Here is a 24,349-nt window from a genome sequence, read left to right as displayed (position 1 = left end):
ACCAAGAATGAGCCTTATGTTTTTTAGTCTTAAAATTAAGCCAACCTTTAAATATTCCAGTGGAAGCAAATACCTCTGAGCAGTCACCTTTCCAGGAAAAGACCACACAAAGTTTAGCATAAAGGTAAAATGCAAAGACTCTTAAGACAATAAATAAAACATCAACCTCAACAACTCAGCTGTGTAATAAAATTCTTAACTTGAAATAAGTTAAACCTTTATTTTAGAAGGAAATATACAAACCAGAAAAGACTTGCAAAGGAAAGTGAAAACGTATTCAATAAGACAGATAATGGTAAAAATATCTGAACTAGAAACTACCTGCTTTTGACTAACAATATACAGAATTATCCACTCTAAACTTTAATTTTGCCTGTGGTAAGCATAGAACCTGCTGGAGAGACAGGAATATATCCTAGAGACTACCCCTTCTCTGGAACAGGCCCCCTCCGTATGAAGCAGAGTTCCTCCCTAGCCCAATTTAAGTGTAACTTGGACAACTGGATGGGGAACAGGAAATGTTTCCCTAGTTTGGCACCCATGTCTCTAATGGCCATAGGCAGCCTTTAAATGGTTCAACTCCCAAGCCCCTGCTTACACTTATCAAGGGGTACCAGAACTTGTCCTAGATTTGGGATGCAAAGGCCACGGTGGTTATAAGCCTAATACACACCTGTTTCAATGGCAAGCATACCTCTAGGGAAGTCCTTAAAGGCCTGCAGCGCTAGAACAGCACTCATCTCCAAGACACTGATGTGAGATTGGCCTTGAATTTTGACCATGTCCCCTGAATAGCCTTCCCTTTGAAATGATGTCCACCCCCACCCAAGAAGAGAAGCATCCATCATGGCCATTGCCTGAGGATGGGGAAGAACAAAAGGTCACCCTGCCACCACCAGTGGCAAGTCCAGCCACCATCAAATGTGGTGGTGACAAATGTTTGTCAGAAACACTGGGAAGACCTTAGGATGTGACATAAGACCAATGAACTGCTAGAGTCCACTGTAACCATCGCATGGAACCTTGTTAGAGGAACAAAAAAAGATAGATGCAGCTGATAAGGCTCCTATACCTAGCACAAGCTTAAAACTATAATTTTAAAGCGGAAAGAAAGAGATGATGATGAAACAGGGAGGAAACTCAATTAACAGGAAGAGACTGGGATTCTGGATGCAGACCTTTAACGTGAACAATAATCATACAGAATATTATATTCATAAAGCAGCAGAAGGTCTTCTAAAAACTAAGCCAACACAGGAATGGAGAAAGGAGATTCTGCAGATAGGAATGACTACAATTAGGGATACAGACTCTCAGTAAGGGGGGGAATATATTGGAGAAAATTGGCAAAGGAACCAAGGTGCTGGGAACAAATAACTAGACATATAACAGAATGGGAAGATGTCAAGAACTTATTTGGACTGCAAGCTAAAGATTGCCTTACAGTGCCTTACGAGTGTGAGACAAGTGAAAAGTACAGATACAATGCCCCCCACACCCTTGAGTGGGGTCTTGCACAGGTGTGCATTTAAAAGAATTCAGCTTATTATGCAAGCAAGACTGCAGGTATGCTCTGAACTCATCAAAGATTGATATTAGAGTATAGGCAAAGAGAAAGCTATGGGGGATCCTAAATGAAAAACCAGCACTGGTAGAGTGTTTTAAGTAGAATTTAGAACAGAAGTTGCCATTAAGGAAGGAAGGAACAATTAGTACAGCATATAAAATACTGCATGAAACCTATAAGAATCAATCAGAGGAGTTTAGGATGGACTGGGAAGAGAGATTAGATAAGCAATTCACAAAAACAATGGGGGATATACATATGTCTCCCAAATATGCAATAATATCTAGGAGATGTCAGATCTATGCCTGAAAGTGCTTACACAGATATTTTTATACCCCAAGCAGACTTCAAAGATTTTTTTTCTCAGGCAGACAGCAACTGTTGGAGGTGTGATGGAGCAGAAATAGATAACTGCAAACACATATTCTGGGAGTATAATGAGTTGGTAAACTTTAAAGATGCCCTGCAGACTGCTCTGTTGGACATGCTGGATGAGCAAGTTGGCGTGACTAGGGAAATCATTTTTTTTGAGCTATGATACAAACTTGGAATTGCCTACACATTGTAAGGCCTTGCTGACTCTAATTATGGTGGCTGCCAAAAAGGCAATTATTAGAAAACAAAGTCTAAACCAACTTTAGCAGAAGCAGTGAAGATAGTAAGAGAGACAAAACAACCGGAACTGGGATCTTTAGAAAAGGGTAGGGGCAAATTACATAGGAAAAATGGGAACTGTGGGATCAATACATTCAGCGGAGGAATGAGGCTTAAAAGAAGGCAGGATTTGAATGAGATATGTAATGGTTGACTAACAATGACTGGATATGTTAAAAGTGATGTATAATGTTTGCAGCTACAGTTGTGTTGGCACAGTTTGTTTGAAGCTGACACTGCTATGGTTTATTGTCATTTATATAAATGTACTACATGTCATGCATGATAAAGAAAGACAGATGCAGCTATATACCCTAAGAGACTGAGAACCACAGTTGCCAAAGGTTTGAGACCCTGAAGAATGTGAGACACCTACAGATGAAGGGAAGCTAATATGGATGATGGACGCTTGGCTGAGTGGCCATATCCAAATGGCAGCCTATAAAATTTCAATACTTGCACAGGTTTCAGGCTGGCCTTTTCATAACTCAACATTATGCCTAAGGACAGACACAGCTGGAGTAATGAGACTCGAGCCTTGATAAGATATGCTCTTGGGGAAGCAGTGAGGAGCCAATCATCCTGAGCCAGGTTGTTATTACTGCTATATATAATAAGACCAAAGAGAAGAGTCTGAAATTGGTAATGACTGGCCCTAGGCTAAAAGTGGAGAAATCTCCTTGAGTGCCGAAAGGGTCTCCAGGAGAAACTCCAAGAAAACCCTGATTCTGTGGACCACTTCTGCTGTGTGGGCAGCATCTATTATGGTTACCTACCTACCACAGGGAGAACCTTCTCCAGGAGTGTCCTAGAAGGCTGCTGCACATTATGAAAAAAGAGGCACTTGCCCCACCTCTGATTCCTGTAGAAGGATCATTGAGGGGTAGTAAAACACACTGTAATGGCAGACGATCTTTCCATCTTGCTTACCTTAGCTAACATCTCCTTCAACTTTAGGCCAAAAGGGAAGAAACACTGAATGCAGCATTGACAAAGGATGCCTTAAAGCAGTCCGCAAAAACTACACAAAAGCATCTAGGTATGATGATGAATGGCAATGTCAGTTCCTGCTCCTCGAGACATACCATTAACCACTTTGGAAAACAGCCTAATGGAAACATTTGTAACAGACTGCATGGTTGACAACTGAGCCTCCGGAGTCTAAGTCTTCACAATGAATGTCTTCACTGCTACACTTAAATAGCCACCACATATCTCCTCCAATATGTCACCACTTTACCTTACCATCCCCCCCTCCTCCTACTATCACTGTCAACATCTTACTGCTGTCCACTACATTACCAGAAAACACCACCTACCCCTCTCTCAACTACCACTCACTCTTCAACACCCCCACATTCCTTATCTCCCCATACCTATTTCCTATTTCTCCCTCTGACCTCTTTACAATAAAAACATACACTAAGGTTTCTCCTTCCAAATCAACAACACACAGAACTCCCTTTACTCTAATCATATTCTCCTCTTTGCTTGGGTTCCTAGATACTCTACTCTTGGATGGCAACAACCACCCCAACCTAGGATCTATCTCCCCTAACTCTCACAAGCTATCACCTCCTACCTTCCCCCTCAGACACTACCCCAATTTCACTCTCCCTTACCTAAATCTCTAATTATTTTCTCTCTGAATATCCAAAGCACCGTTAACATCATTACTGCTTTGCACTCTTGGATCGATCTGAACTCCCCTCATATCCTAGCCCTCTCAGAAACCTGGTTAAAATCTCACATCTCCAACTCTGAAATGCTACCCCCAGGCTACATCTTTTGTGCTGATAGAACAAATGAGAGTTGGAGGAGTAGCCATCCTTTACTCTGACAAACTTACTCTCTTCTCCACTCACAAATTCCATACCCAGCTTTGACCCTGCTGAAATCCTTATGGCAAACTGTCATCTCAACCCTCACAAAAAATTCGCCATAGTATCCATCTATAATCCCTCCAGGTGACAACATCCCTATTCTCGAAAACTTTCTTTCCTGACTCACCCAACATGTTCCCTATGAAACCATTATACTTGGCAACGTCAACATTGACTGGGCTTCACTCTCCTCCTCACCACCTACTCAGAGCCTCAATCTATTTGGCTTCCACCAACTTTTTACCTCACCCACAGGACCAACAAAAACTCTACTACCGGTTCTATAATAGATTGGATACTTACTTCCGATCCCAGTCTCTATTATAGCCCTGGCATTCCTGCTAACTCACTAAGTGACCATTCCCCTACCTATATTCATAGAGATTTCACACATTCACCCAAAGAACACCACCACAGAGAATGTCACAATCTGACAACTCAATCCTGTTAAGTTCAACTCTACACTATCCAACATCAGTTGGACCTTCCTTCATAACCTCCCCCTTAACGATGCTGTAACTACCTTCAACAACATATTTCCAGATGTACTCAACTCCATGGCTCCATCCAGAAAAATCAGGGTAAAATCAAACTGTGCCCCTTGGCTCACTAAACAAACATGCTCTTTTATGCATCAGAGAGATGCTGCCTGGAAAACTTGGATCAAGAATAAAACCCCCTCCCTACTACAACATTACAAAGAACTTAGAAATGTGTGTAAAAAACTAGTCGTTAAAGACAAAAAAAATTCCTTAACTCCAACCAATATAGCCCACACAAAGAACCCCAAAAAATGTTGGTCTACCATTAACAAAATCCTCCACTGCAGTAACCCTCGACCCCCAACACCTTCCCTTGCCATACTGCCAACGAGACTGCTGCTCTATTAAACAATCACGTCACTGAAACAATGCAAAAATTAACTCAACAAAGTCCCACTGCCTCTGCTCTGCCCTTACCTCCCAGACCCTCTTCCTCCAATACTTTCTCCTTTCAACCTGTTCCCACGACATTCATCAAAACCCAACTGAATAAACTCAAACCCTATTCACCTTCTGCTGATAAATTACCCCCCCTCTTCCTTAAAATCACTGCCAAATTAATTTCCTACCTTGTCTCTATTCTCATAAATCGTTGCATTACTGAACGCCTTGTCCCCGACATATGGAAAGCCTTTTTCACTATCCCTCTCCATAAAGGTGGAAACTCCACTGACCCATCCAACTATTGGCCCATTACTATACTCTCTCCCCCTTTCCAAAATTCTCGAAAAATGTGTCCACACCCAATTAAACACTTGCTAGATAATTTTTTAACACCGACCCAGCATGGATTTAGACCCCAGCACAGCACATCTACTGCACTACTCTCATTCATCCAAACTGTTGCAGAAGCCCGTGACAACAACCTTCTAGTTTCCTGTCTATTCCTTGATCTCTCCAAAGCTTTTGATATGGTCTCACCCCAAAATGTTATCCAAACTTTCTGATTTCCATCTCTTGACCCCCTCTATAAACTGGTTCTCTAGTTACTTATCTGACAGACAGCAATCTATTCGTTGGCAATCAGTTACTTCCCCATTTCTACCTGTCAACACTGGCGTTCCCCAAGGCTCTATATACTGGGTCCACTATTGTTCAATATCTTCACCAACCAATTACACACTGCCACTAACCTCTCCACACTCTTACAATATTCTGATGACTCGACCCGTATTACCTCCACACACAGTATCCCAGAACTCCTTGCGTTTACCCATGACACCTTCACCTCCAAACTAATACTAAATCCAAAAAAAAAAAAAAAAGAAAAGAAAACTGCTTCTTTTCCTTCCTAAAACACTAGCTCACCATAAATCCTCCTCCTCCATTACCTCACTTAACACTATCATCAGTCCCAAACCTTATACTAAATTACTTGGTGTTACTATCGATGATGAACTTAAATTTGACATACATATCCATCACTGCATAAAAAATGCACACCAGAAACTTGGTCTTCAGTACCATAATCAGAAACTACTCTTACCCTCCACCAAACCCTCACTAGCCACGTCTCTTCTCTTACCCTGTCTTCTGTATGCAGCTGCAGTCCTTACTAATCTTCACTCATCTCTAATCTCCAAAATAGAACAAACTTACAACAAAATAGCTAAATTTGCTTCCAGTCTACCCTATAAAACCCACCATTGCCTCGCCCTTAAATCTTTACAATGGCCTGAATTCCAGACACAATTACTTCTTCCACACCTACACATTACACACACTATTCTTTTTAACCCCACATCCTGTCCCTCCATCTCGAACATTGTAACACTCTATAACCCATGGCATCAGCTTCATATATCTGACAAACATATCCTAGACATCTACAAACCTACAAAGAATATTGGAAAGTCCCTATATAAATTTTCTGTCGCTCATACCTAGAATGCCCTTCCCCTCGACATAAGACATATTCCTCAGAAAACATAACTGAAACTTGAGCTAAAACAATACCTACAAAATACTTGGTCCTGTCCTTGTCAAGCTCCAACCTGAAATCCTCCTGCTTTCTTGCTATTTCTTATTTTCTATTTTCTTTCTAATTATTGCTCTACTTATACAACATCTTGTTCATGTACATATTTTTACTTGTGTAGTTTATGACTGTTACTTGTATATATTCTTGCAGAATAATATACTTCTGATACTAGACCATCTTATGTAACTTGAACACAGTTGTATAAATTAGTGTTTCTTATTCTTGATGTATAACTTCTAGACTGTATTCCATTGTAATTGTATCAAATAAACTTTAAAATGTGCAAACATTTTTGTAAAATTGTAACTTGGATTTGGAGCTTTTCTCCTCGGGTCTCCACTGAAAATAGGCCCCTGGCTCAGCTGGACCAACCCAGTTAGCAAATGATAATAAATAAAATGTTTGACACTTAGCCACAGGGTCTCACTGAAATTTTGTCAAATGTGCAAGCTGGATGAATCCACGCAATGTGAAGTTTGATAAAGTGTACATGTGCTTCCCATGGGTTGGGAGGGTGGCCTAATGGTTGAGGGGTTTATCTTACAAACACAAGGTGCAGGGTTTGAGTTTCCTAAGAATTAGTTTCACCCCACTGGGTCCCATCCAAGCCATTCGTGGCACCATGTCTTTAAGAGTATCCAGTAGGAGGACCTCCCAGTGTGTGGATGGGCACACGTCAAAGACCTGACCTGGTCCATCCCCCAACACTGTCAATAATGCTAGTAAATCACCAAAAGAGGCATTATCTTGGGGCAGTTTTGGGGAGCCCTCGAAGAGGGATTTATCAAGGAACTCCAAGTGCTTTCTCTTGTACTTGCTCTTTCGCTATGTTCTTGTTCCTCTTATTACGATAAGGAGAAGCCTAAGAGATGAAAAAAGGTGGGTGAATCCCTTTCAAAACTAGATTGGCCTGATGTTCATTAACAGCTCAGGTGCCAAAAGCCACACTGGCTGGAAAAGTCTGTATCTAGTTTATATATATATATATATATATATATATATATATCAATTGTATCTTGTGGTGGCAATTTGTGTCCACATGCAAAACCTCTTAAAACCGGACTTTTCTTTCTCCATAACCATGACCTACACTAACAATAGTAAAAGCACTACCACAGCACACACTAAAAAAATTCACTTATCTAAAGGTAAACTATGAGATATACAGAGACACTAACTATACAATACACTGGAAAAAGCTATTACTAATATTATGTCTATACTACAAGTTTTTTTTTGGAAGGCATCAGAAAAAGGATAAAGCTCAGTCAAAGCAAACATCACACAATAAAAAATCACTAACACTTAAGTATAACCCTACTAACCTAATGCCTAACCTTTACAAACACATAGCTAAACTAAGGGTAGAGGAAATATAATTGAAAAAAGCCTACATTTATCCCAAAAATGATTGAGATCAGCAGAGCTCTAAGAATCACAATCCACTCTTGATGGGGCAGAGAGATTTGAAAAGAACAGGAAAGAAGGGTATTGTGGGTAGAGGATGTGGTGCTCTGGGGCTGAAGACACAGAGGTCCTGTGTCAGACCTGATAACCCACAGATGGACATAAAATACATGATATCTACTTGCTTTCCTGAAAAATCTTATCCAAAATCCTCTACTGAAAGCACACTTCATAAGTTTTACAATATCTGATAAAAGATGAGAGTTACAAAAAATGCAAAATATGCAACCAATTCTGTAGACTATAGGCAACACTCTACTGTTAATATCAAATATCTGTCTGTAGATGCCATATTTAATTTACTGATTTACAAAATAAAATAGTATTTTACTTGACAATAAAAACTAGCATTAAGGTCAAACAAAAGATGATATGTTGTGTGCAAGACAGAGCCAAGATATCAGTGTAAGAATTGTCCACTTGTTTTCCAATAATCTATGACAACGGGAGGCAGCACACTGAACCAATGCAAATTATGCATATACCATCTTCACAATATTTTAAAACACTAATCTACAAAACCATGCATGTTGGATGGCAATCAGCACTGGCAACAATGTGGGCCTTAATGTTTTATATAAGACCGTACCATTTGTTCACCCATAGGTCACACAGCTTATATAAAATGAATGCAGTTGTGAAAATATAGCTAGCATAACTGCGGGGGGAAAAAAAGCATCTTCATCTCAAAAAGTCTTCAAATTACCCACCATGTTTTAATGGCATTTTTTACTAACACTTGCTACGTGACTACACCAATACCAAAATGACAGCATCATACTCCATTTATAGCTCTGTATACCCCATTCTGACCATTTCACTATGTACGCTTAGCAAACCATTTCAGATTGCAAATACCATTTTGCTGCCTTAGCTTTAGGTATGCGTCTGTACTAGGACTTTAGAAATAAGACTTTGAAAATACTGAAGAGTATATACTAGTTTAAAGAGTATAAGGAAGGCTCCCATAAAAATAAGTACAAGATAACACAGGAACTCAACTTTCCTGACAACTATACCCTCATGGGAACAAATACATTAAGAATGCCAAAGAAAAGCTTGATAGCAAATTTGAGTATTAAAATGGACAAAGATTGACTGAACTAAACTTAAAATGTTTATGCAGGGCAGATAAAACTAAAACCTAAAGAAAAAGGGAAAGACACGTCTACCTTCTAGTGAGACAGTCACAGTCAATATTCAAGGGCAACCCTTAAGACTTGTAAGCAGCAGACAATGCCATAGTCTAGGTCTAGCATTTCTACATTAACAGAGCTGTACCTGAAATAATGTCCAACTAAAGTGGTGAGCATTAGCAATTCCAATGCTTTAAGAGTGTGAAACAAGTGAAAAGTACAGATGCAATGCCTGGTCACGCCTTTGAGAGGGGTCCTGCACAGGTGTGCATTTACAAGAATTCAGCTTATTCTGCAAGCATGACTGTAGGCATATGTGAACTCATTTCTTTGCTGCTAAACACAAGAACTTTTCTATGAAGCATCAAAGGACACAAATCTGGTCTATGTAAGAGGCTAGATGTGCTTGCCAATCCCGGAACTTATCACACAGATGCTGAAACATCGGAGCAAAAAAATATGCCTAAATGTGTTATCTCATGAATTAGGGTCTAACTGCAAAAGACCCAAAGAAGTAAAACTGCAGATTACTGCATGTTACTACACTCTGCGGATGATTTACATGACATTTTTATATTCCTTATAAGGAGGCTAGATCCCCACAGCCTATCAAACCTTTATTATTTTTTTTAATTGCCAGTGCTACATAAAAGGGGCTTAAAGTGGTGAACTAGAACCTTTACCCCTTACAAAGAGTTATAAACACACACACACATATGTGTGTCTGCATGTGTGTGGTATGTGCTTATGCTTAAATTGCATTTCCAAAATACATTTAAACATGTTTGTTATACTTACAAGATAAAGTATACTCACACCACAAAAGTAATTTAACAAGTTAGCAGTATTATGGCTCCCTCAGTTTTAGCATAATAAGAAAACAGATGGATGAAGATGAGTGAATCAAGACATGCAAAAAAAAAAAAAAAAAAAAAAGCAGTGCACAGCAAAGAAGGGCAACCTAGTTATTTCAGTTTAACTATTTATTCAGATTACAAAGCTTTCTTAGAAACACACTACACGGTCTTAAGTTCATAAAATCTTTTTGTTAATCATTTGTCTGCCTGGCTATAATGCATTTCTATATTAGTCAGTCAGCTATTTCCCAGATACCAGTGCTAGGACAGAACTTCAGCCCCTTCCTTTTCCAAAGGTAACAAGGATACTTATAAACCTAGTTTCTACTGCATCTCTAGACGATGCAAGAGTGCTACACAAACGGTGACAAATGAATATATGCCATCCTGTTTCATGACGTCAGTGAGAAATCAGAGAAAAACAAGGAGGCGATCAGGGAAGTCTGAATTACTTACAAAAATCCTCGAAATCTGTTCAGATCATTGTTCGGGCTTTCACATTCTATTTTGCTGGTGAACTTTTCAGGATCAACTTCACAGCCCTAAAATCAAGATACAAGGAGGATCAAAACAAAATCTGTGAAAAGCAAAAATAGCTTCAGAGTCCTGGTATCATTATAATAATTCTGAAATCATCTATCATTTTATCACAACTCAACTTGTTAAGGTCAATCATGTCAATGGGGACAATAACTCTAACCAACCACCTTTGGCTGAAGGCTTCCTGAATTCTGTAGCAGTCCTAATGCACTTGTTTTAGGATGGTCAAACACGGATAAAGTACAGTTGTTTAAGTAAACTTACCAAAACAGTAGATGTTTGAATGATCACTGCTGCATTAACCTTAGCTATATGGGTTATATCCTGCCATGGATATAACAGAAAGCCAGCTTCCAAAGCTTCAGTGCACCTCCCATGCACCTAAACCTAAAAGCCCTTCAGAGTCATGTCAATGGGGGTGGGGGGTGGGGGCTGAATTCTGAAAATGAAAATTCTAGGAGCAACAAAATAATGTCCACCCACTAGCATAAACAACAAATGAAAAACAAGAGGAAGGAGGGAGGAGCTAATGCAACAGTGATCATTCAAACATCTATTATGGTAAGTTTACTTCCTAGTTATTTGCTCATATTACCTTGTTCCTTTCTTAATTTTCTCCACTAAATTGCAATACACATTTTCTGTACCCCTACTTGCAGCTATCCCTAACTGGTAAAGAAACACCTTTATCCACTCAAATGCTGGCTTAGTTTTTAGAATACTTTCTGCTACCTTATAACTATATTATATAGGTTTGCTGTTAATCTGCTTAAGATTCTCCACCCCAAAATCCTACTTTCCTCTTCTTTCTTTAACCCCCCATTCATTTACCCTTCCACTTTGATTTATAACCTGTTACTTGAATACTTTACATAAGCCTTAACTGTATCCAGTCAAAGCAAGTAATCCTAAACCACTAAAGTACAAAACGGCAACCGGGCAAACCAAGTAGTTTAAGCTCTTTCGTTCATTTATTTTAAAGAACTTCATCAGAAACTACACACACATTTAAACCACTCCCTTTTATGCCAAATGACTTAAGTTACAAACAAACTAATAACAATCAAGCTTCAATTAAATAGATTAAGCCACATAAATATTAATCTCTACTTCTTTGTGAAAATCTATTACATGATTTCTTTTAAAAAACATTAATAAAATTCTTATATAAAAACATATACAAATATATATGTCTCTCAAGTTATTTAATAAAATATTCTTAAACTAAAAACATTTTACAGACATTTTTTTCATTAATACCAGGTGGAATGTCTGCTCTACAAAATATTTGCCATTTAAGTTATAAATATTCCAGATATGCATTGGAAGTGTCAGTAAATCTTTCCCCATTAATCTTTTCCAATACCATAAACTCAATTTTTTTTAAATCGACACATTTCTGGGAATGCTTAGCTAGTGCATTACTGTTGTCTTTCTTCTTTAATGCCATGACATGCTCCCCTGATTCGATCTGCTAACCTACGTATGGTTTGCTATTTAAAATGTGGAGCAAATTGCAACATAAACCAGTCCTTCAGTCTGGCACGTAAACCTGTCTTTTGCAGTATAAAGGTAAATATAGTGTTAAAAATATAAACTGCTCATAGCCAGAATATATCTACATTGTGAATGCCCATTACATGGGAAAGTTTCTAATTTCTAATCCATCTCTGTTGGCATACTTACATTTGATGAACTGTCTAAGAATTGTTTCAAATTTCTAGTTCTTTTATATATGAACTTAGGCTTGTTTCCTAGGACCCTTTGTAAGCTCTAGATTTCCTAATAAAATTTTCCAATTGTCACTAATAATTTGTCTTATTCTGGTTCCTTCAATACTTAAAGGGACAAGAAAGGAACAATTAAACTCTTTATCAGTAAACTTTTTGGCACAAAAACCTGCTTTCAGGATCAAAGGAAATTTGTCATGCCTTTGTTCTTTTATATTATTGGCAATGCTAAACAACTTTGCAAAAGGGTATCCTCTTTCTTCAAATAACTTAAATACCTTTTTCATTTCCTCTTAAAAAAAAATCACGTCATCACTCAATCTGATAATTTACCCACGGAAAACATTTAGTTTCATATAAGGGGGATGAAAACTACCATAATGTAGATAGTTATTTGCAAATGTATTTTTCCTAAAGATATTGCTAGAAAACCTTTTTTTCTTGAATGTTTAAACTAATTAATCCAAAAAATGAACCAACTATCCTATAATCACTCACTGTGAAATTAAGCTATCTCACACGGTCATTGACTTGCTGCAAAAAGTCACGTACTGTGACTGTATCACTTGCCCAAATAAAACAATAAGCCATCTGTATATCTTCTGTAGAAGCCTACATAGTGGAAAAGCAGAACCTTAACCAGAAACTCATCTTCCCACCAACAAAAGACTAAACTGACAAGCACTGGAGCTACTTGGGCCGCCATGGCTACCCACTTTTTTGTTGAAATACATTGTCATTGAACAGGAAAAAGTTTTCTAACACACTATCCAACAATTGACAAATAATAGATATATTGTGCCCACAATATTTACTCACGTATAACCTAACAAATTCTATACCCTCTTCCTGATCTATAGAAGTGTATAGGGAGCTAATGTCTCTAGTACACAACATAGTTTCATTGCCAGTAAAATTAGCATTTTCGGGTTCATCCAAAAACATCCATGAATCTTTCAAATACTTACTGTTTTGTACTACATGATTTAACATGATCTAAATATGCAGAAATTTTGAATGTTTTATTACAGAACACAGACACGATAGGCCTGAAAGAAGGCTGCTCTAAATTCTTATGTATTTTGGGAATTCCAAATAAGTAACCTAATTGTGGCTCTTCCTCCATGAGAAATTCAAACAAATCTATTGTGATACATCCTTGAAGTAACAAGTCAAACAGACACAAATCAATATTTTTATAACAATTTCTAACAAATCTCTTGGAAACCTTTCTGTAACTGGTTTCATAGGATAATAGATTTCAAATAGCCACATTGTACTTGTCAGTCTTCACAATGACAATACCTTGTCCTTTATCTGCTTTCAAGTATCTAATGTCTGTGTGACTTCCCAATTTTTTAAAATAGGACTGTATATGCTGTTTTTTCTAAAAGCAACATTGTTCACTTTAACTTCACTTAAAATGCATTTTAAGTTGAGCTTCCTTACAAATAATTTAAAATTTATGAAAGTATTAACAACAGGTGCTCTATTAGCTGGCAAAAAAAAATAAACCTTCGGTAACAAACTTAATTCAGCTTGGAAAAAAAAACCTTGATACTTAAATTAATAATGTGACAGTCTTTTTCTAACGTCCTTTGTTTTTGCCTTTCTTCTTGGTAGCCACAGTCAATGCCTCCTGGTTGGAGGCAGACTGCAAGTCTCCACACCTGATTGAAAAAAAGAAGAGGAGGAAGAGGAAGAAGACATTTCACTGGACTCACTGGCTTCACTGGTGTCTTTTCCAAATTGTTCCCCTTCATATGATCGAGTTTCTCTAAACTCGAAAGTCAAACTCGAAGCCAGAATCTCGAATTTAGAGAAACTCGAACATATGAAAGGGACAAAAAAAATATTTAACACCTTTCAAATGTTTTCGCAGGGGGGGCTTCGCCCTCCTGCACCCCCCACGAGGGTTGTGCGCCCATACCCCCCTACTTAAACATACCTACTCCGAGATTGCACTATAGTGAAGGAAAGGGAAATCTCCCATTCCACGCTACATGCGTAAGCGCAAAATGGAAGATTTTTCCATTCCTCCGTTATAGTGCGGCCATGGAACATTCACATTTAAACTGCTAGGGTACAGGGGGACCTGGCCTCCTGCAATAAGGTAAGTTAACTTTTTATTTTTTTAAACCTAAGGCTCCCATTCACAATTTCGAGTGAATGGAAGTTTGAGATTCTGGTTTCGAGATTATGAATTTCGAGCTTCCATCCATTCGATCTTGTGAAGGGGAAACTTTCCAAACATATTGTCATTTTCAAAGTTGGTAAAAGAATCCAGCCTGTCAAAATTTCTTTCCAGATTGTTTCTATTATTATCAGCAGCAGCCTCATGTCTTTGCCCCTTCTGTTTAATCCACTTTGATTTATAACCTTTTTGAATACTTTATATAAGTCTTAACTGTATCCAGTCAAATCAAGTAATCCTAAACCACCTTGTTCTACAGGAGACTCAACTTATCCACTAAACTCTTGCCCTCCTCCTCTCCAAAATAAATTATTTCAACTCTTTATCACCACACCTCCTCTTCTGGTTGATAAAAATACTATTCACACATATAATTAAGGGCTTTCACCCTCTGTTTCACCATCTGGTTACTCTAGTCTCACATATACTTAGCCATAATAGAAGCCTTTTTAATCCATACATCTAAATACTTTGTCTTACTGTGTTCCAATAAATAAGGGTACTGCTGAACCAATTCATTATCTAGATGCAAAGTTTATCACCACAGAATTTGTTTTATCTTCATTTATTTTGCATTGTGAATGCATTTGAAAACTGCCAAAAATGTTATTTTTCCGGACTTAAAAAATATCATCTGCAAACAAATCTAACTTTTCTTGACTGCCACATCAGTTATATGCTTGAATATGTGAACACCTTAGATTCTTTGCTAATAGTTCAAAATATAAATATAAATAACGAGGAAAGAAGGCATTTCTCCTTGGTTCCAAATTACAAACTCAGCTTGTTGGAGAGAAACCCTCCCATATTAATTCTTGCCTCTGACACTTCATATATCATCCCTGTTAACCGAATTATTCTATCATGGAATGCACTTGCTATCAAACTCCAGCTCACTATTGAAGGTTTTCTCTGCATCAAGGCCCAGCAGGAATAGCAACACTTTCTTAGATTGTGCTTCCCTACAGATCATAACTGTTCTAATAATACTGTCAAATGTTTGCCTCCTCTCCATAAAACTACACAGATCCATGTCTGTCTCTTTTGGCAACACTTACAATTTCTTAGCTAGTACAGCAAAACACTTTATAATCATGAATTAAAACTGAAGACTGAATGAATCTAAATGACCTTGGGTCTGAAGGGTCTTAAACCTCTTTGGGCATTACAGTCACCACCGCTTTTTCTCAAGATGCAAATAATGCTTCTCCTTTGTAAAATATTGTTAAACAAAACCTTCAGAATTTTTATCACCTTTTTCCCTCCTAACTTCCACAGGAATACTACCTGTTCTGTGAGACATCCTGTATGATTTAATTTCTACCTCACCATTTTATCTCATCCCTTCCTTAACTATTAATTCTGGAGCCTTATACTCTTCTAACCCTAACACATTTAAGTCACCCACCCAAGAAGACTGAATGCTGTAATTAAATCAAAAGATGCTTCAATAAAGTATTAGTTTAAGGGTGTGCACACTTATACAACCAGCTTATTGTACGTTTTTATTTTTTATATTTTTCCCCTAGCAGATTTGTTTTTCAATTGAAATGTACAGGTTACAGGTCACATTAAAGGTGGGAAAAGTTTTGAAATGATTTATTGTGGTCTCATTTTTTTATATCACAAAAATCTGGCATTTTAACAGGGGTGTGTACACTTTTTATATCCACTGTAAGTATTTCCATTATGCCTTTTCCTATTACTTCCATCTCTGATGCATTATACAAATTTTTGCAGACCATAGAAATATCTGTAATACCTATGTAGGGTCTCTGCTTATTTTCCTGACATAGGTTCCCTATGTTTAGCAACAATCTCTTCTACTTTCTATTTCCTAAGTTTCTGTGCTCTGGAAATATAAAAAATAATTGCCTAACTTTCTAAATTCATGCTTTTCCCATTAGCACTCGGCAACTGCTTTTTAAAAGATGTGTAGGAAAACAACACTGTCTCATTTTTACTTTAATGTCCTTCATCTTTCTTATTTTTTATTGATGCATGACCTGAAACAGGTACTGGATGTGTGGCAAAGCTTTCAAATGTTCCTGTGAAATATTTCTATCCAGATGGCTTAGTTATTTTACCTCGTTCCTGCAACTAAATTCACATCTCCAATTCCAAATATTCTCATATATTTCTACCTTCTTTTATTTTTTACCTTGTAGCTCACCTGATACATCCTCACTATTGCAAATAAGGTTTCAGTCCTCACCCAAAAATAATATTCCCTGCAAAAAAGCTAATTTCTTCCTCCAAAAATACATTTGAGCTACACACTAGTAGTTTTAGGTGAGATATATTAGATGCAAATAGGCCCTTATTCCCACAACTCCACCATTACTGTTTTCCTTTTCTGTCACGAATGGAGCCCCCACAATCAATATTACTTCCCCTTTATCCCTTATGCCTTTGCTAGATATACAGAATGAAACACTCTTTTTGCCACACTCGCTTGCCCATTTATATCCACATCCTACACCCAGTTTCCCTTTAAAAAGGAACACTAATTATGTTACTTCTTATACAAATGACTCACAGCACATGTTCAGTCATTTCCTGACTGCATGCACCTGCAGAGTTAGTCCACAAATGTAGGCATTTGCAGATGTTAAAAAACACCTAATAGCTTTACAAATATAAGATTAATCTCTCCTCAAATATTTGAAAACTCATCAATGTCCATGCTTTCCACTATCTAGCCCATTTGTTTAAAAAAATAAAAACAGGGGAAAATGTTATAATTTAAGACTAAATATGATTAATACACTTTTACACTCCCAACAGCCCAATATCACATTTTATTGCTTATGTACAGCTCTTACATTGTTACAATATAAAATACAGACATTACAGTGAAGAAAAGCTAAGGAAATTATGCACCCTCAACTCTCTACATGTTTTACTTGTTACACCTTCAGCTCCTTCACTCTCACTCTAAACATTGATGACAAAGCGGAAATTTAGACTTCTCCCACCAGTTTAAAACAGAAAAACTTGTAGTATTTTTAGCCACTTCTTGGAGAAGCATAGTTTCACTTGCAACGTCTCTATGGGCTTTGCTATTGTCAGAAGAATGAGCCTTGCTCCTTGTTGGGTAAACTTTTTCATTTCCTTCTTAGCATGTTTTGAATAAAAGAATGCGTTTGATCCTTCAGGGAAAATGTTCTAAAGACAACTGAATATAGCAATTTGAACCTCATGCCTGCCTCTCAACATACCCTAATTGTAGGATAAAGTCACTTCTCCTCAGTGTGGTATACAGTGAGCAAGCATTTTCCACAAACTGCGATTTCCTCTGATTCTTCATACTTTTCCCTTCTACCACAATTTTGTTAGGAGCAGTTCTTTCTGCTGGTATGACAGCATCTTTACTAATACGAGCCTTGTCTTCTTTCTAGTGGTTGCATTTGAAGAATACACATAATGTACTCTCATGATTAACAAATCCTACTGTGAAATACCAATCAAGTATGTTCATAAAATTAATGCAATCTATTCCTTCCAGTTACTTTGGTATAACAGAAAAACTCAGGTTTTCACTGCATGCTCGTCTTTTAACTACAATTTTAAACAGTTCTTTTTGAGAAGCGCTATTCACCAAGTCCTTTCCTCATTTCTGCCTCTGATTTCTGCAGTTTTATCAGCTTATCTGAATATCTACATAAATCTTCCACTCAATCCAGCCATCCCTTTTTCCCCATTCGGCATAAGGCAGCAGGATGTTGCTTCCATTATGACAATCATCTAGATCCAATGTTCACACTGCCACAGTGTTCTTTCACATCCAACACACACATGCACACTCGCACCTATGGTCAAATTTAGTGTCCAGCCTTTTTAGCCATTTGTCATTTGACTTTAATACATTCCTCCATTGCCTCACTTATCTAAAACACAGCTGAATGCATTTATTTTATTTTTTTCCGCTAAAGTTCTAAAAGCCATCTCTTGCAAACAAGATGATAACTAAATTTACTGTTGCTGAACAGCTGAGAGGCTGTCCTTCACCAGAGTTTTCTCTTTACCTTTTCTAGTTGTCTCTCTTACACTCTCCAGATGTCTTATCTGCTGACATCCAGACAATGTACTGACTAACCAGCGACTGGACTTTATCCAAATTATTAACTTCTACTGTTTATTTTTTCTTTGTTTTGTTTTTCTTTACACCACTTTCCTTTTTCACACTGGGAGAGTTCTAATCCACCTTTTCAGAATTCAGCCATCTTCCAGAGGCATTTTTAATCAGAATGTACCCTGATTTGATTCTCAAATTTCTTAGCCAAAAAACTATATCCACTTTGCCTCTTGAAAGACAGACAGCATTACAGAAGGAATTTAAGATGTATTTTTGGGGTTACTATCCTGTCACCAAGAACAGTGTCTTACAAGAAAGGAGCAAGGGGTTGGGTGATGCTGCTACTTCAAAGGGTCTATATTATTTTCTCGAAGAGGTGTTCCATCGAATGCCGCATTGACCCTAAAAGCGCGAACTTTGCAAACTCTGAATGTCCACATCAGCGATTTCTTTCTCTGGAAAAGAAATCACTTGCCCTACAAATACCAACACATAACCACAAACATTACAAACTGGGGGGCGTTGCCCCCCCCACACCCCCTAACTAAATATATCAACTCTGAGATCGTACTACAGTGGGGAAAATGGCAAACTGACGAGGATGGCCAAGAGACTTCTTTCCCAGGGAAAGAAATCGCTGATATGGCTGTTCGCTGTTTTCACAGTTGGCTGTGTTAGGGTCATTTAAGAGGTGTTCGATGGAATGCCTCTTTGAGGAAATAATATAGACCCTAGTTCAAATGGGGACAATATTAGTTTTACTAAGTCATAGTTGAGTACTCATGGTGGAGCAATCTGCTTTCTAGATGGCCTTAGATAGATGTCCCCCCACCCTTAAGAAAATTATTAACTAAAGGTCTAAAGCACAAAGGAAGGTTCATGGTACACAAGCTGAAATAGCAGAAGCATGTACATGTATGGATGCATCATCAAAACCTCACTAGTAAATGCCTGATAGGTATTGTATGACCCATGGACCTGTACCCTTTCTGAGTTCAAGGTCCCTGGACTGGCACCTGAAGAAGAATCTTTTCCATTTTGCTAAGTAAGATTTTCTTATGCTAGGTTTCCTGGTCTCCTAAACTTTTAGCACATTCTATAAATATTTGTGCCTGCTTGCTATCAGGGTAGGATCACTCACTCAGCAAGCCTTAGTGTGGTCAGGATGGGGTACAGCAAGTAATACCTGTTTGTGTCAAATGGTCCACTCACTGAAGCAACATTTTTATGCTTACATTGTTGTTCTTGAGAATAAACCAGTGCTCTTTTGGCCAAAAAGGAGCTGCAAGAATCATTTTAGCCTTTTTTCATTCACTTTAAACACTATCCTTGGGCTCAAGAGTATGAAAGAAAAAGCATACATGAACTAACACTTCAAGAAGGCATCTGTTTTCAAGCTCCTGGAGTTGTTACCCTTATTAAAACTGCCTCAGCTGTCTGTTGATATGGGAAACAAACACGTATATGTCCAATACAACACATCTCATGATCAAGTCTAGAAATGTACCCTTGTTTAATATTCATTTGTGTTAGTCTGACTGGGATCTGCTCAGCCTGTCTGGTACCATGTTCTATACTGAAGACTAAATTATTTGTACCCATCAAGGACACCCCTAATCCTGTGGCTATTACCACTTGACTGTGACATTGCCCTCACTTGAATTACTCGTCCCCTCAGGCTACACAGTAATGCTTATAGGCTCAGGATGAGGTCCATCATATCCTTAATGTTTGCAGGTTTCTTCATCCTGTTCCCATACATTATTTGTGCTTAGGAGATTCTCCATATCAGCTCAACACACTAAGTCCAAATCAACTGTGCCAGGGGCAGGAGCGGCCTTAGGTCAACTGGTGCCCTAGGCAAAAGAGGTCCACAGCGCCCCCCACTATACCACCCTGTGCCCCCATCCTGGTCTATCTACACCAAATAAATACTGGAAAAGTGCCCCTACTAGAGCGGCTGCCTAGTTGGCCTATAACTAAGGCTGGCTATGGCCAGGGGTTACTATAGGCTGCAGGTCCCAGAAGGGCTTTCACCTGTTCTAGGCACACTGTTGAGTCTACCATGAGATGATCAATAGTTTTCTGATGAGATGTATAAAAATGGTGTTTAGTGGATGTGAGTGATGGCACTACCTGTTTACCTGTTTCCCCAAGTACCACTGAAGTTTTCTTATGTGCAGACATGCTAAGGGACCATCAGAATGCATGCTGTCATGTAACATAACATTCAGAGATACTCCCTTGCCTACAATCTTCTTTCTTCATGGTACTGTTTAAGTATTCTAGCAGCAATTCAAGCAACTCCTGTGGAAAATCTGCACTGAAACTAACCCAGCCATGCCCCCAGAAAAACAAACTTCTAAATGTGTTTCAGAGAAGATTTCTTCTCACTTGTCAATTAGGCCCATGTCTCTGAAAAAGTTCAGGGTGAAGTTGAATGAGGATCTGCCACCCTGGTGCAACTCTAATAGGACCAGGCAATCGTCTAAGGGCAAATTTTAATGTTCCTTGTCCTGTAATAGGCTATTTACTGGAGCCAGACACTAAATATTTTGGGTACAATGCAGAACTGATAGTGTCCTCCCCCTGCTACAAACATTAGAACCTTCTGTGTGCTCCCTTTATTGCAATACATAAGTAGGTGTTCTTTAGGTCTGGAGTCACCATTAGGACCCCCTGAAGAAGTGTCAAGAATTCTTATAGGGTGTACAACTTGAACTCCGGGATATTTAGGAATTAATTTTTATGAGACAGGTCAACCTTCCTTCCCGAGAAGAACATTTTCTAGGGCCTGTATCTCGCATGTTGTACAGGATCTGCAAAATGAAATGCAACTGTTCTTTAAATACTAGAAGTGCTTCACTGAACAAGAACTGAAAACTAAACCTAGATTTTATGATGCACTTGTTCTGATGGGACTGGGGACTCACTGGGGAATGAATATGTTCCAAGACTTATTACAGAACTGTCTGAGGCAAACATATTATATGTAAAAATAATCAAAGTAAAAACACTCCCATTTAAATTCCAAAGCAATTATAAATAAACTTCTGCATTACCTATTTTTGTAAAACACCTTTCACTCTTCTGCCATATATCATTTAATCTGTGCCTTGTGTAGCTTTTACCCATCCCAAGATTTACTGCTCTGTATTTCAAAAGTTCTTATATTAATCCTGCTCCTTGTTTATGGTCATGCTACTTGCCCTCATAATTCACTATTGTGGTCAGTTTACATAAAAAGGCTTCACAGCCAAATGATCTAAAACAGCAAAAAAGGTTAGTTTTCTAAGAATTTCAGACCTCCATTATTCTGCATCTCCTCACTTTTAACAGCCTTAGAATTAGGAAAACCCATATAAAGTCTCTTGCATCTTGACTTCCTTACTGACAGAGCAGTTAACTCATTCTTAGTGTCTCCAACCAACAATGACTTATCCCTTGTACCGGTACCCAGTCTCTCCTTAGTCTCTCCAACCAACAATGACTTATCCCTTGTACCTGTACCCAGTCTCTCCTTAGTCTCTCCAACCAACAATGACTTATCCCTTGTACCTGTACCCAGTCTCTCCTTAGTCTCTCCAACCAACAATGACTTATCCCTTGTACCTGTACCCAGTCTCTCCTTAGTCTCTCCAACCAACAATGACTTATCCCTTGTACCTGTACCCAGTCTCTCCTTAGTCTCTCCAACCAACAATGACATACCCCTTGTACCTGTACCCAGTCTCTCCTTAGTCTCTCCAACCAACAATGACTTATCCCTTGTACCTGTACCCAGTCTCTCCTTAGTCTCTCCAACCAACAATGACTTATCCCTTGTACCTGTACCCAGTCTCTCCTTAGTCTCTCCAACCAACAATGACTTATCCCTTGTACCTGTACCCAGTCTCTCCTTAGTCTCTCCAACCAACAATGACTTATCCCTTGTACCTGTACCCAGTCTCTCCTTAGTCTCTCCAACCAACAATGACTTATCCCTTGTACCTGTACCCAGTCTCTCCTTAGTCTCTCCAACCAACAATGACTTATCCCTTGTACCTGTACCCAGTCTCTCCTTAGTCTCTCCAACCAACAATGACTTATCCCTTGTACCTGTACCCAGTCTCTCCTTAGTCTCTCCAACCAACAATGACTTATCCCTTGTACCTGTACCCAGTCTCTCCTTAGTCTCTCCAACCAACAATGACTTATCCCTTGTACCTGTACCCAGTCTCTCCCTTTAGTCTCTCCAACCAACAATGACTTATCCCTTGTACCTGTACCCAGTCTCTCCTTAGTCTCTCCAACCAACAATGACTTATCCCTTGTACCTGTACCCAGTCTCTCCTTAGTCTCTCCAACCAACAATGACTTATCCCTTGTACCTGTACCCAGTCTCTCCTTAGTCTCTCCAACCAACAATGACTTATCCCTTGTACCTGTACCCAGTCTCTCCTTAGTCTCTCCAACCAACAATGACTTATCCCTTGTACCTGTACCCAGTCTCTCCTTAGTCTCTCCAACCAACAATGACTTATCCCTTGTACCTGTACCCAGTCTCTCCTTAGTCTCTCCAACCAACAATGACTTATCCCTTGTACCTGTACCCAGTCTCTCCTTAGTCTCTCCAACCAACAATGACTTATCCCTTGTACCTGTACCCAGTCTCTCCTTAGTCTCTCCAACCAACAATGACTTATCCCTTGTACCTGTACCCAGTCTCTCCTTAGTCTCTCCAACCAACAATGACTTATCCCTTGTACCTGTACCCAGTCTCTCCTTAGTCTCTCCAACCAACAATGACTTATCCCTTGTACCTGTACCCAGTCTCTCCTTAGTCTCTCCAACCAACAATGACTTATCCCTTGTACCTGTACCCAGTCTCTCCTTAGTCTCTCCAACCAACAATGACTTATCCCTTGTACCTGTACCCAGTCTCTCCTTAGTCTCTCCAACCAACAATGACTTATCCCTTGTACCTGTACCCAGTCTCTCCTTAGTCTCTCCAACCAACAATGACTTATCCCTTGTACCTGTACCCAGTCTCTCCTTAGTCTCTCCAACCAACAATGACTTATCCCTTGTACCTGTACCCAGTCTCTCCTTAGTCTCTCCAACCAACAATGACTTATCCCTTGTACCTGTACCCAGTCTCTCCTTAGTCTCTCCAACCAACAATGACTTATCCCTTGTACCTGTACCCAGTCTCTCCTTAGTCTCTCCAACCAACAATGACTTATCCCTTGTACCTGTACCCAGTCTCTCCTTAGTCTCTCCAACCAACAATGACTTATCCCTTGTACCTGTACCCAGTCTCTCCTTAGTCTCTCCAACCAACAATGACTTATCCCTTGTACCTGTACCCAGTCTCTCCTTAGTCTCTCCAACCAACAATGACTTATCCCTTGTACCTGTACCCAGTCTCTCCTTAGTCTCTCCAACCAACAATGACTTATCCCTTGTACCTGTACCCAGTCTCTCCTTAGTCTCTCCAACCAACAATGACTTATCCCTTGTACCTGTACCCAGTCTCTCCTTAGTCTCTCCAACCAACAATGACTTATCCCTTGTACCTGTACCCAGTCTCTCCTTAGTCTCTCCAACCAACAATGACTTATCCCTTGTACCTGTACCCAGTCTCTCCTTAGTCTCTCCAACCAACAATGACTTATCCCTTGTACCTGTACCCAGTCTCTCCTTAGTCTCTCCAACCAACAATGACTTATCCCTTGTAC

At 38.9% G+C, this 24,349-nt stretch overlaps 1 protein-coding gene across 1 annotated transcript in view; it reads right to left on the bottom strand.

The window, feature by feature from the left end:
• Positions 1-24,349, bottom strand: part of ATP10D (ATPase phospholipid transporting 10D (putative)) — a 596,301-nt gene that overhangs the window by 461,311 nt on the left and 110,641 nt on the right. Inside the window, exon 3 of the mRNA XM_044060391.1 lies at positions 10,544-10,629. Coding sequence (XP_043916326.1) covers positions 10,544-10,629 — 86 coding nt within the window. The remainder of the gene's footprint in view (positions 1-10,543; positions 10,630-24,349) is intronic.

This window comes from Protopterus annectens, chromosome 2.part0 (assembly GCF_019279795.1).
Source record: "Protopterus annectens isolate FY-2018-M chromosome 2.part0, PAN1.0, whole genome shotgun sequence".
In the NCBI taxonomy this organism is placed as follows: Eukaryota; Metazoa; Chordata; order Ceratodontiformes; family Protopteridae; genus Protopterus; species Protopterus annectens.
This window is presented reverse-complemented; position numbering and strand designations above follow the sequence as displayed.